Source organism: Centropristis striata, chromosome 7, assembly GCF_030273125.1.
Source record: "Centropristis striata isolate RG_2023a ecotype Rhode Island chromosome 7, C.striata_1.0, whole genome shotgun sequence".
Classification (NCBI taxonomy): Eukaryota; Metazoa; Chordata; class Actinopteri; order Perciformes; family Serranidae; genus Centropristis; species Centropristis striata.
This window is the reverse complement of record NC_081523.1, coordinates 38653727-38667350: the sequence shown is the minus strand read 5'-3', so window position 1 is coordinate 38667350 and position 13624 is coordinate 38653727. Positions and strand designations below refer to the sequence as shown.

General features: G+C 36.8%; 1 protein-coding gene across 2 annotated transcripts in view; it reads left to right on the top strand.

The window, feature by feature from the left end:
* rabl6b (RAB, member RAS oncogene family-like 6b) overlaps positions 1 to 13624 on the top strand; it is a 29533-nt gene that overhangs the window by 2911 nt on the left and 12998 nt on the right. The window contains exons 2-10 of one of the 2 annotated variants that reach the window (XM_059336838.1): positions 990 to 1364; positions 2434 to 2568; positions 2934 to 2981; positions 4336 to 4388; positions 6328 to 6416; positions 9140 to 9280; positions 10332 to 10437; positions 11322 to 11425; positions 11744 to 12129. In XM_059336838.1, the coding sequence (XP_059192821.1) occupies positions 1235 to 1364; positions 2434 to 2568; positions 2934 to 2981; positions 4336 to 4388; positions 6328 to 6416; positions 9140 to 9280; positions 10332 to 10437; positions 11322 to 11425; positions 11744 to 12129 (1192 nt within the window). In that variant the 5' untranslated portion in view covers positions 990 to 1234. Of the gene's footprint in view, positions 1 to 190; positions 1365 to 2433; positions 2569 to 2933; positions 2982 to 4335; positions 4389 to 6327; positions 6417 to 9139; positions 9281 to 10331; positions 10438 to 11321; positions 11426 to 11743; positions 12130 to 13624 lie in introns of those variants that run through there. The other variant, XM_059336839.1, reaches the window with a different exon arrangement.

Below are 13624 nucleotides of genomic sequence, written 5' to 3'. Positions count from 1 at the left end.
TCTTACTCTTCTTAACAAGCCGCCGGCTGCTTGCTGCTTCTCCTCCTTCTCCTCCTCTTATCCCTTTCCTTTTACTGCCCCCACATGTCACAAATAGAAGTTTGGATAGCTCACAAATCTCGCGAGACAGATTTTTAACGCGATCTCATGCCACAAGATCTCTTCACACCCCTAAATATATCCTTTTTTCTTTTCTTTTTTTATTATCATGCAGCACATGGACTATTGTTTTATCCAGGTGGTTCAAAGACCATTTCTGGAATTATGTTCAGAATCAGCATCAGTCTTTCCGTGATTGTCATGTGATCATTGTGTGTAATTGCAATTCCTATCTGGTGTAAAATATTTTGAGAGAATATAATTTGAAGATTGCAGTTATGTTATATCACACTTTCCATTACTTTACATAGTTGTAAAAACTAAAACATAAAACAACAGCAAAACTGACACTTTTTCATACTTTTTGTCAAATATTTAATACACACAGGATTCTATGTAAATATAATAGACTTAAACATGTGGTTATGTCATACAGACTATCTATTTATTACCTGAAAACATTCTATATCATGGCATATATAACTAGCAAGATATGAAATGACCTGTATCAGGATTGTGGCCATATGGTCCAGCCCTATGGCTAAATATTTGCAATTATTATTTGTAGTAAAATGGATGCTTAGCTCTGTGACTTAAATGTAATGAAAAAACATGAGTGCCACAACCTAGAGCTGCATCAGATCCGGTCTTAATGGTGTTATTTCCATCTTGGTTATCTGTGGTCGTTGACATTTATTGACTGAAATAACCAGATTATTATATATATAAGTGCATGTCCTTTCAGGTTACCAGATCTAGCTTCACGTTTCTTTCACACCTTGAAATAAAGACAGGATTTTGTCATAATCTTGCCTTTTTACTATCATGTTTACACACTGAGAGAGAAGGTAATTTCCCAGCCATAATATCTGTATTCCTCTGTTTCACAGATGTTTCCCAAATCAACATAGTAGTTTCCTCCACCTCTGACTGGCAACCAAGAACATCGAGTCAGATTTAAGAGAACTGCTGATAAATTCAGAGCACCATATTTCTTTTAAGAATGGACCCTTAACTTCCTCAGCCACCTGGACATACTGTTACACTTTTCCTCCAGTCGTTGAGTGACAAATCGTCAGGGGTGTTCCACTGTACTGTTACGTCTTACTGCACAAGTTCGTGAAGCCTCGTCAAGATGTTTTCAGCGCTGAAGAAGCTGGTGGGATCGGAGCCGGGGCAGCTCCGAGACAAGAACATTCCGGCTGGCCTGCAGTCCATGAATCAGAGTTTGCAGAGACGCTTCGCAAAAGGGGTCCAGTATAATAGTAAGTACTGCAGCCAAATGTTCCTGTCTCATTTATAGAATTACGTTTTGTTTCTTGGTGAAGTTGATTTACAGCAGGGATGGGCAACTGGTGGCCCGGGGGCCGCATACAGCCGGCACCCTCACTTGAAGTGGCCCTCAGTACAACTAAATGCATTTGAGCATAACATCTTAAAAGTGCAGTGTAAAATTTTATTTTTGTTTATTTATTTTGTTCCTTTCATGAAAGTGGACACCTTCATGATTAGAAAGGAGCAGCAAGAAGAAAACATTTCTTATGTTTGTCTGCCCCCTACTTGAACAATAAAAATAATAAAAAAAAGATGGTCTGACATCACATACAATGGGGTTTTCAGTAGCCTACACCAACAAAACTTTGATTACAACAAAACACCCAAAACAACAAAAACAAACAAGACAAAAAAACAACTGATGTTATCATCTCAAAAACAAAAGACCAAAAAACAACTGATCATAAACAATCAGTTTAAGATTCTAGTACATATTGACAATTTTTTCTGCATTTAAAATGCACTAAATTACTTCTTGCAATTAATGTTGGTCTGCTGTTCTTGCACTGAAAAAAAAAATAAATCACAGTAAGTGGTTATTTTTGATTTGCTTCAAACCTTTTGTATTCCTATTTATGCTGTTATACACTGCAAACTATTTGGTTCTTAAGATAAAACAAACTTAGATTTAGAAGTGTTAGATAATTTATCTTGTTTTAAGAGCTTATTTCTTATTTTAAGCGTTCAACATGCTTATTTCTAGATTTAACAATCTTAATTAAAGAAATTTTGTCAAGTGAAATTATCTGTCCATGCAGCAAGATCATTTCCCTCAGATTTAGTGTTTTTATCTTGTTTTTAGACACACCTTTTTTGCAGTGTACATGCATTTGAGCATGAAATATGTTAAGTTACTGCACTGTAAACATATTTAAAATAGCAGTTTCATCATATCTGGTTAAGTGCACGGTCCTATATGTGGCCCTGTGGTAGTGTCCATGAAAAATTCCAGCATTTAAGTTGCCAAATCCCTGATCTACAGTGTCTTTCTCACTCCAGTGAAAATAGTCATCCGGGGCGATCGCAACACGGGGAAGAGCACTTTATGGCATCGACTGCAAGGCAAGAAGTTTGTGGAGGAGTACCTACCCACTCAGGAGATCCAAGCCACAAGTATTCATTGGAATTACAAAAGTAAGCCATTGCAGCGCATGTAAGCTCTTACATTACAACATATTTTATTTTATCACCACTGCTTTGGTCGTGTTTGTGTTTTGGTGAATATTTGACATGTGCTGTTTGTGCCTTGGTGATTTATTTCAGTGGCTCCATATCAAGGTAAAAAAAAGAGACTGTGTATTTAGATTTAGCTTCAGCTAACCCAGTTTTAGAGTAGTCCTGTATTTTTCTTAGTCATTCCCTTTTTACATCACTACCTCTTCTAGTGTTTTCAGGTATTGGGTCCATATTAGCTTACAGTAATAGCCTGCACATTTTGAGTATTTTCGTCTGTGGCCCAGGAACATGAATAATAAAAATACCCTTTCTGTTTCTGTCAGCTACTGATGATGTGGTCAAGGTGGAGGTGTGGGACGTCGTAGACAAAGGTAATTGTTGACACATATGACTGTTAAAGACTTTCCACTGAGGCTAAAGAGTAGGGGTGCGCCGATCGATCGGCCGGCCGATTGATCGGCGCCGTTTTCCTTAATTTTGCGGCATCGGCAATCGGCCGATCTTTTACGTCAAACCGATCTTATCTAGCGATCTTATCTACCGCGATAATGACCCCCCACCGGAGGCCGGCTCGTTAAGAAGAGCCGCTGTTAGCGGCAGTTAGCTACAGTTAGCTCTGTAGCAGTACAGTGTGTATGTGCTGCTGCGCAAGTGTTCACTTAGCGATCTCTGGGGAAACCCTCTCCGTTTGTTTCTTCTTCTACAGCTTGGCATCTAGCCGCCACACTTTATCATCAAATGTTACGCTGCCCCCGTGTGGAAGGCACCAGTAATACAACTTTTTTTTTCTTCCAGATATGATGAACTATTCGATTTTTTATGATTTAATGACTATTCGAATATACGAAAATCGATGCCCTCCCTAGTTGTCTGTATGTTGTACAGAACAAAAAACACTTTATTTATGGTTGCAGTTCTTTTGTTAGTTTGTCCTGTAAATTGTTGCTATTTATTTTAGGTTCAACATTTTATTAACTACCTCAGACATTGTGATTTCCTTTATTTGTTAAAGAAAAATACTGCTGTGTTATTGTTTTTCAATATACTAAGATTCAAACATTGAAGGTGTATGCTGTGAGTTATAAAAAAAATCGGTATCGGACAAAATCGGAATCGGCAGGTCAGGCTTTTTAAAAATCGGTGATCGGCCAGAAAATTGCAATCGGTGCACCCCTACTAAAGAGGCTGTATTAACCTTATACAGTATTTAATGACATAAAATAGACGCATGGGTGTTTGTTTTTCTGTCCTCTGTGTTGATGTTGTCTTTTTTGCACCTCTCTTGCACTCATCTCAGGCCAAAAATATCCTCTTCCTGAAGGTGTAGGTGAGCGCTACTATAGTGTGTAGAATTTGAACTGGCTTGTGTGCTGTGGGTTGTCCCGACTCTTATCTCAATGTCAATATTCTCAAGGTTTGGCTATTTCCGGGTTTGCTGCGTTGCTACACTTCTGAGTTTGGCTGATTTTTTTGCTGTTTGTAGCTCAAGCCTTAGCGCTGCCCTGCACCGTGTGAGCCGTGACTTAATGCCAGCAGTGTGGATTTAAAGGGGAATGTGTGTTAAAATTAGGCTGCAGGATGCTTTTCCATAAGAAAAGTGGTTGTGCTGCCCTGCCTGTTTCACTCACTGTGATCTAACATCATGCAACAATCTAACCCGTAGCTTGATGTTTTTTTTTCTTTTCAGCTCTTCTAAACTTAACACTGGGTTTCTTGTTGTTTCAGGAAAAGGCAAAAGACGCGGAGAGAATTTAAAACTGGAGAATGAGCCCCAAGAGGTGATTATCACATGAGTGTCATGTGTTTAGAGTATAGGCTCACTGGGTGATTCTCATGAAGCCACTCTAAGCTATTATATGTCGGTGAAGATTATAAGGACATACTTTATTAAACTAAATATATTTCACTTTTATATGAATGAACAATATAGCCATAATGAGGCACAAGTCATTGTTTTGTGTTAAAATAATATTTTCTATATTTTTAAACATATTTTTGATTCACAAATTCATTACTGTAATGCATCCAGATAACAATTTCATGGTTTCCCCCACACTTGTATACAATAAATATTTAACCCATAAGAACCTAGACCCAGTTATCTTTAAAGTAAAGTTATGGGGGATATACCACCATTTCTGATGTGTTTTCAAAAACACTATCCCTAAATGTCAAAGATCTGTGATGTGACATAAACATTACATTGGGCGCCTATAGTATTTATGTTTATAATATTTCGTATTTTAAAATAAAAAAAAAACTAGACACAAATTTGCCATTTTCTCTGCATCTCCACAACATCTATCAAAATTGTGATATTATTAGTTCTGTTTAACAACAAATTATTTTTTAGATTTGTTTTTAAGTAGCATAATAATAATAATAATAATAATAATAAATTGATAATAAATAAATAAAAATAACCATGTGTCTTTTTGTTTATCAAAATTGTGACTTTAATTTGTTCAGGAAATATTGTCAAAACAAGTTAAATGCAATACAGGACACCCTATTAACGGATTAGAATTGTTAAATGGGTTTAAACGTTAGCCTAGTAACAAATAATAGAAGATTTAACGTGTTTGTTACACGGGTGTCACCATCGGTTCTTATGGATTAATAAACTTTATAAAAATAAATATACATTTGTTTAAAATTGTATAATTTAAAAGAATATAATCAAACGTAATGGTTTTTAACGATGTATAAAGAACAAAATCTGAATGAAAATTGATGAGGAAAAATGGTTAAATGTTACGGTAATGATAGAATTGTTTGCATTAAATTATGTGTATATTTTAATAAAATTAATGAAACATTTTTTTGTGATACCAGCTACCCTTGAGCAAGAAAAAAAACAACCCTTTCATTGTTTGTTTTAAATAAAAAAATGTTTGATTAATGTTGCTCACAGTGTCTCTAAAAATGTCAGAAAATACATAAAAAATGTAAAAATAGATGATAAATTCATATTAAACAGTGACTTTAGATTGTATATGTTATAAAGGGTCAAAGAAAGTACAGTACAGGCCAAAAGTTTGGACACACCATCTCATTCAATGTTTTTCCTTTATTTTCATGACTATTTACATTGTAGATTCATCAAAACTATTAATGAACACATGTGGAATTATGTACTTAACAAAAAAGTGTGAAATCACTGAAAACATGTCTTATATTCTAGTAAGTAATCTACAATGTCAATAGTCATGAAAATAAAGAAAAACGCATTGAATGAGAAGGGTGTGTCCAAACTTTTGGCCTGTACTGTACATATTCAAAGCTCTTGGATTTTTGCTATGAGCTGTACCATGTTCATGAGAATCACCCTATTTTTTTTTTTAAATATATGTTTATTGCACATTTTGTTAATTTACAAACGGTGAACAACATAGAACAAGAAGGCACATACAAGAAAAAATAATAACAATAATGATAGCAATAATTATGATAAAAAATAAATAAATAAAAAATAAAAAATAAATAACTGGGGAAAGAAAGGAGGGGGGCCTTTATAACCACAAAATAAATAAATTAAAAATAAGTAAATAAATATATACATACTTATATCTATACACACACACAGATACATATACATGTCGAGAATCACCCTATTTCTTGTATGTAGGTCAGTTATGAAGTAGGCCAGAGGTAGAGATAAGATGTTTCATCCTATATAGTGATAATTAACATATTTCTTTAATATGTGTGTTGTAGTCGGATGAGGTGGCCCTGGATGCAGAGTTCCTGGATGTTTACAAGAACTGTAATGGAGTCATCATGATGTTTGACATTACCAAGCAGTGGTAAGAGTCATCTTTCTCATCGCTGAGCTCTAATGCTGCAATATGCATGGACAGATTAGGTTTCAGCTGAGAGCTTTCTCTACTGGATTTCATTCAGCTTCAACAACAGTTTAACACGGCTATTTTAGGCATCAAAAGAGAGAGATTTTTTTTCAAATACTCTCAGTTATTTAAATATTTGCTCTCTTTGAGCTTGTACCACGCTGTGATGTGTTACTTTGCTTCTAGTGTCATTATTTGTAACACTGTCCAAGACTGTGTATAGATGCCAGTCTCTTACAGGAAATACTTGACTTTGATACTTGATGTTTACAAAAAATCCAACAAATCACTAAAATCAACAGTAAATGTATCTTCTCATAAGTACAGTGTGTGTGTGTGTCACATGTTGCCATAGAATTCTGTTGAAAAAACATCACTGAGCGACACTGTTGTTCCTTCATAGATGATAGATAGATAGATAGATCAGTTGGTAGGTTGGCAAGATGAATGTAATTATACTGATGATATGATGGCAACAATGCTATAGAAGACGGTATATAATAATAATAATAGTACAGTATATAATATATAATATAATAAAAAATAGTAACAATATGAAATAAAAATAAATAAAATAATTTTAAATAATTTTAAATAAAATAATATGATATATACTATAATATAGAATAATAATAATAATAATAATATTACTATGAACACACACATACACACTATCCTGCTGCCACAAATACTCACTAAAACACCAAATGTAGATTAATCTGAAACTGAAAATGGAACTAATGGAGTTTGACCATCTTGCATAAGTTGTAAGAAAAAAAAACCCTGAATCTACCTGAAGACACTTCTAATCACGCCATTTAGAGCCGGTGGCCTGAAGTATAGATGGCACTGCCAACATATAGCAGTTACCACAGTCATCCCTCACTTCTGTCACTCTTCACCTTTCTGAGAGCACCTCTACTAATTATTTAGTCAGTCTGCTGCCTTCTCAGATTGTCTTTAACAGCTCTTGTTAGCGTTAGCGTCCGGCTACCAGCGAAGCAAAGAGTTTGAGTTTGCGGTTAGAAGCCAAGTCAAGATGAGCACCAGGCATATAGTGCAGAGGTCTTCTGATGGCCCCTGCACTCCCAGGTGCAGCGTCTTTTTGCATTAAAAGGACCACCACGAAGCATGTTCTGTCTCTCTGTCAAATTTCTTGTCTTTTCTGCTGGATCACTAGAATGCTGGTCGCTGCACTGCAGGGCATGAATATACACTACAGGCATAAAGTTTGGAAGCAACTTAAATTTTCTGTTCACAATGGCTTTCTTAAAAACCAGTATGGATTCTTTGGATTTTTGGATGCGTTTACTACATGATCAGACTTTACCTTTTATTTAACTGAACCATTTTCCTCAATTTCCCTGATGTTAGCAGACCATTGCTGAATTAATGTTAAGAAAAGAAAAGAAGTACTTAGTTTTAGGGTTGAGTAGATTTGGAAGAGTCACAACTTCAGTGCAAAAGTAAAAAAACAAATCACAGTTTGCATTATTCTCTTTAGCTCTTTGGCTTTTGCGAGTTTGGATACAAAAATCCCAATAAATCTCAACTGTGTTCATATCTCTGACAAACTACCACAGAAATGGCTCAAACTGAAGCAGCTGAGCAAAGAAACAAGAGTTCAGATTTATACATTAAGGAAAGAAGGACACACAAAGTCTAAGCAATAAAAACCCAAAGAGCTGATAATTATAGTAAAATGTGTTCTAATAAGTGACTCTTTATATAATAATCACCTTTATTTTGTTGCAAAGTATAGCAATGAAACTATGATCTTTTTTTGTACAAATTTGGTCTTGCTTGAAATGACCGTGGTGACTGGTGCGTATATAGGCAGAGCCTCTCATACGTCACTTCAGGTCATCTGGCTTAACCCTTAATAGGACACTCATTTAAATACTTGCAAATCCCAAATTTCAACCCTAGAGAATATTGGAGGATATTACATACAGCCAGAATGTGTAAAAAAAAACATATGCACCCGGTGGAGGGGGTAATATTTTGAGAAAAAAGTTTACGAGATTAAAGTGGCAAATCTGTGCGGAAAAAATGCGCATATTTATGAGATTTAAAGTGGTGAATCTGCAAGAAAAAAGTTGCTCTTTCCCCCCTTTTTCCTCGTAAATCTGTGCAGATTTGCCACTTTAAATCTCTTAAATCTGTGACTTTTTTTCTTGTAGATTTGCCACTTTAATCTCGTAAATTTGCCACTTTTTTCTCGTAAATCTGCAACTTTTTTCGCGCAGATTTGCCACTTTAAATCTCTTAAATCTGTCACTTTTTTCTTGTAGATTTGCCACTTTAATCTCGTAAATTTGCCACTTTTTTCTCGTAAATCTGCAACTTTTTTCGCGCAGATTTGCCACTTTAAATCACTTAAATCTGCAACTTTTTTCTCTAAATATTACAAATCCATGTAGTTCTACGACCTCACAGAGAGACATGGGGACCCAATTTTGATATCCACTGAAGTCACCAAATATAGTTCTTGGCCTGATAAAGGGTTAAAGGTATGAATAGAGGCATCTTCAGGTCGGTCACTGGCGGTGAGACTATTTTATACTCTATGTGTTATATCAGAGGTTCTCTCCTTCAGGGAACAGAAGTTATATTCAGTACATTCTGTTGTCTTTACCCAACCACACATCAATGTTGTGTTGTGATTTTATCCCCTGCAGGACTTTTAACTACATCCTGAGGGAACTGCCGAAAGTACCCACCCATGTGCCGGTGTGTGTGTTGGGAAACCACAGGGACATGGGCGAGCACCGCGTCATCCTCCCTGACGACATCAGAGACCTGATTGCTGGACTTAACAGGTAGAGATCAGCACTCAGCTTATTAAACTTAAGGTCTTTAACCCTTTCATGCACAACATGGGTCTAAAGCAGGGGTGTCAAACTCTGGCCCGCAGTGTAATTTTATTTGGCCCGCAAGCCAATATCAAATTATTATATAATTATTGTACTATAAAAGCTGACCCGCCGGTATTATACGGCGCATTTACCGCTAATACTAGATTTATTATTGTTATTTTATTTTTAAATGTATTAACCTGTTGAAAAACTTTATTTTGATATTTAAATCAGAAGGATGCAAATAGAAAAGAGGCATATGATTTTTATTTAATTTTTATTTAATACATTAATGACATTGATGTGTTTTTTATTTGAAATTTCATTTTGCATGTCTGCACTATTTAGTTATATATTGTATGTTTATAAGCATTGCTGGTTCCATATTTAATGTTAAAGCAAAACATGTTTGGTATATATTAAAAGGTTTATTTGTTCAATGTTGGCCCGCGATTTTATTGAAGTTTTAAATTTTGGCCCATTGTGTATTTGAGTTTGACACCCCTGGTCTAAAGTGACCCGACTAAGTTTTTGTATTCTTTATCTTTGCAATAAATTAATTTCATCATTCAGTATTGCAGGTTTTCCTCAAATAACTTGTTTTTGATCATCGTACATCCTACTTTTTTGTTTCCATTTCTTACTTTTTGAATAAAACCCCTTTTTTATCACTAGACTTTTAATGCACAGGTCATTTTTGACCCATGCTGTGCATTAGAAGGTGTTTATATGTTGTCACCAATCACCAATCACCAATTTAAAACCTGACAAGAAGATTGTTAAATTGGTGTTTTTCCAATGGAAGTTATTATTTGGTGGCTCTATTAAGTATCAAATGTTAAAATATGTGATTTTCCAATGTAATCTGGTGGTTCAATTATTTTAAAGTTAAACCTTAAAAATAAGACAAACGCCCCCAAGTGGCCAAAAAATAATTAATGGATTAATAGGATAAATATACTCTATGTGCCTAAAATTGTCATAAAAGACGACTAGTAATACTGTTGTTTTTCAGACCAATGGGAGCATCTTACATCCACTATGCTGAATCCTCAATGAAGAATGGCTTTGGCTTGAAATATCTGCACAGGTTTTTCAACATCCCCTTCCTGCAGCTACAGGTGAGTTTTTTTACTTCTCATTTGTTATCATTTTTATAATTTAACAGTGGTAAGAATAATATGTATTTTCACATACTCTACTGCAGCGGTCTCAAACTCAAATTACCCTGGGGGCTGCTGGAGGCAGTATCAAAATGACCAAAAAAAGACACAAAATGACCAAAAAAGACAGAAAATTACTAAAAAAAAGACACAAAATTACTTAAAAAAAGACACAAAATTACTAAAAAAAGACACAAAATGACCAAAAAAAGACACAAAATGACCAAAAAAGACACAGAATTACCCAAAAAGACACAGAATTACCCAAAAAGACACAAAATGACCCAAAAAAGACACAGAATCACCAAACAAGACACAAAATGACACAAAAAAGACACAAAATTGTTAAAACAAGACACAAAATGACACAAAAAAGACACAAAATTGTTAAAACAAGACACAAAATGACCCAAAACAAGACACAGAATTACCAAAAAAGACACAAAATTACTAAAAAAAGACACAAAATTGTTTTAAAAAGACACAAAATTAACAAAAGACACAATAAAAAAAAAAAAAAGAGACACAAAATTACCAAAAAAAGTAATTAAAGGGACCTCCCACACACAACACGGTAAAGTGCCATTCATATAAAACTCACATTAAACTTTCATATCAAGGTGGGGGCCACAAAATATCGTCACGAGGGCCACAATTGGCCCGCGGGCCGCGAGTTTGAGACCCATGCTCTACTGGCTTATGAGAAGAGCTTAGAAGTTTAGAAGTAAATTCTTTCCCCTGTGTAACAGTCTTTGTAATCATGCTTTTTTTGCAAAGTGTGTATTTTTAGACTTAAACTGAGCTTCTGTCCAATCATTCATTGTGTGTGTGTGTGTGTGCAGAGAGAGACCCTCCTGAGGCAGCTGGAGACCAACCAGCTGGACATGGACGCCACCCTGGAGGAGCTCTGTGTCCAGCAGGAGACTGAAGATCAGAACTATGACATGTACTGTCTGTTTGTTTCTCTGTTGTACAACATCAGCAAATCTTTTTGTTGCACAAGTTTCTTCTTCTCTTCTTGAGCACCAGAAACTTGAATACACAGTTTTTGCACGTCTACTCTAGGGGTTGCATAGTGCTGAGTCTGGGGAAGCACTGAAGACGGTTTCTGTTGAATTTTGCACCGATGTATGAAATTTGCCATTTGGGTTCATTTCCTTCAGCCAAAAGTTATGTGGATGGAAGTACAAATCCACATTTGTCTGTGAGATAATGTATCAAATATGAGTTATAGTTTGTTTACAGCCCTGTTGTGTTTCTACAGTTTCCTGGAGAACCTGGAGTCTCGCAGTAAGGGCTTTGGATCTCCCGGTCCAGCTAACGGTCAGAGTCCCTCCTCAGGCTCCCAGTCCCCCATCGTCCCTCCCAGTGGGGCCTCTACAGGCAGCTCCAGCCCCAGCACGCCTCAGCCCCCCATCCCCTCCCAGGTGGTCCCACAGTCACCGTCTGTGTCCACTTCCTCCCCTGCACCTCCATCCACGGTGGTGAGCGGAGCAGCTTCACCTGCCGTTGAGTCAAAGCCATCAGCTCAGTCGCCTGAACACCTTCAAGCCTCGGCTGCAGCTGCAGCGGCAGGCACGCAGAAACGAGGCTTCATCTCCCGCTGGTTTGGTTCTTCTGCTGCTGCTGAGGCTCCTGCTGCTGCACCAGGTGAGTCCTCCTCTACAGCAGCTGTTCTCAAGCTTGGGGTCGGGACCCCAATTGGGATCCTGAGATGATTTCTGGGGGTCGCCAATTTATTATTATTATTGTCAGCTCTGTCTCCACTGTGTTAAAGTGTTCATGTGTTAATGTGTTTTGGTAAGTTAATGTTTTTTGGTCATTTTGTGTCTTTAATTTGGTCATTTTGTGTCTTTTTTTGATCATTCTGTGGTCAATTTGTGTCTTTTTTTGGTCATTTTGTTTCCTTTTTTGGTCATTTACTGTCTTTTCTGTGATGATGACCAAAAAAAGGAAACAAAATGACCAAAAAAGACACAAATTGACCAAAAAAGACACAAAATGACCCCAAAATGACCCCAAAATGATCAAAAAAAGACACAAAATGACCAAAAAAGACACAATGAGTAAAAAAAACACAGCTGACTTCCAAAATGATGGCAAATAAACATTCATCGTGCTCTTTTGTTTAGAGCAGCAATGGCTGCAGGGACCAGGCTTCTATCAAGGCGAGTCCTTTTACACCTTAGTGTTCTGTACCTATGACAGAATGCAGTGGGGTGAGGTCCTGGTTGAGTGGGTGTGTAATGTCCTCTTTTATTGTGGTTGCAATCTGTGCGATGGCCCTGTTGTTCAGTTCTGTGAGATTTGGTGTAGGGAGTCCGATTATCTTGGCAGCGGTGTTGGTGATGTGTGTGAGTTTGTCCCGGTTGGTGACAGTTAACATGTTGAAGAAGCAGGAGGAGCAGTATGTGAGGATGGGCTGGATGATGCTTTGGTGCATCAGTAGGAGAAGATGAGGGGAATCATTAAGTCCTTTGAGTTTGCATTTAACAGACAGTCTTGTTGGCTACTTTTGAAGATGTCGGTGGTGTGTTGGTTGAAACCAAGTTTATCGTCCAGTGTTACTCCCAGGTATTTAAAACTATCGACAGTTGCAATCTTTTGGCTGTTGATGGTAATGGGATGTTGTAGAGATCGGTAAAGGAACCATTCAGATGGTCTGACTCAGCTCGTATCTGTTGAATATTCACAGGGCAGTGGCCTCTCAATGGGAATGCTCAACAGCAGTCAGTTCCACATCAGTGGCTCTCAACATTTTTTTGTGTCAAGGACCTCTAAACTAGTGGTTGACTGATACGGGGTTTTTAAGGCCGATGCCAATACCGATTATTTTGACATCTATTGCACGTCTGTCCGTCCTGGGAGATGGATCCCTCCTCTGTCGATCTCCCTGAGGTTTCTTCTTCTTTTTCCCCTGCTAAAAGGGTTTTTTAAGGAGTTTTTCCCTGGCCGATGTGAGGGTCTAAGGACAGAGGATGTCGTACCATGTACAGTCTGTGAAGCCCTTTGAGGCAAATCTGTGATTTGTGATTTTGGGCTATATAAATAAAATTGATTTGATTTGATTTAACCGATCCCTGATATGTGCTGCCGATTTTTTTTTTTGGATTCTTGAAGCCGATATTGCCTTTTCTCCCTCCAT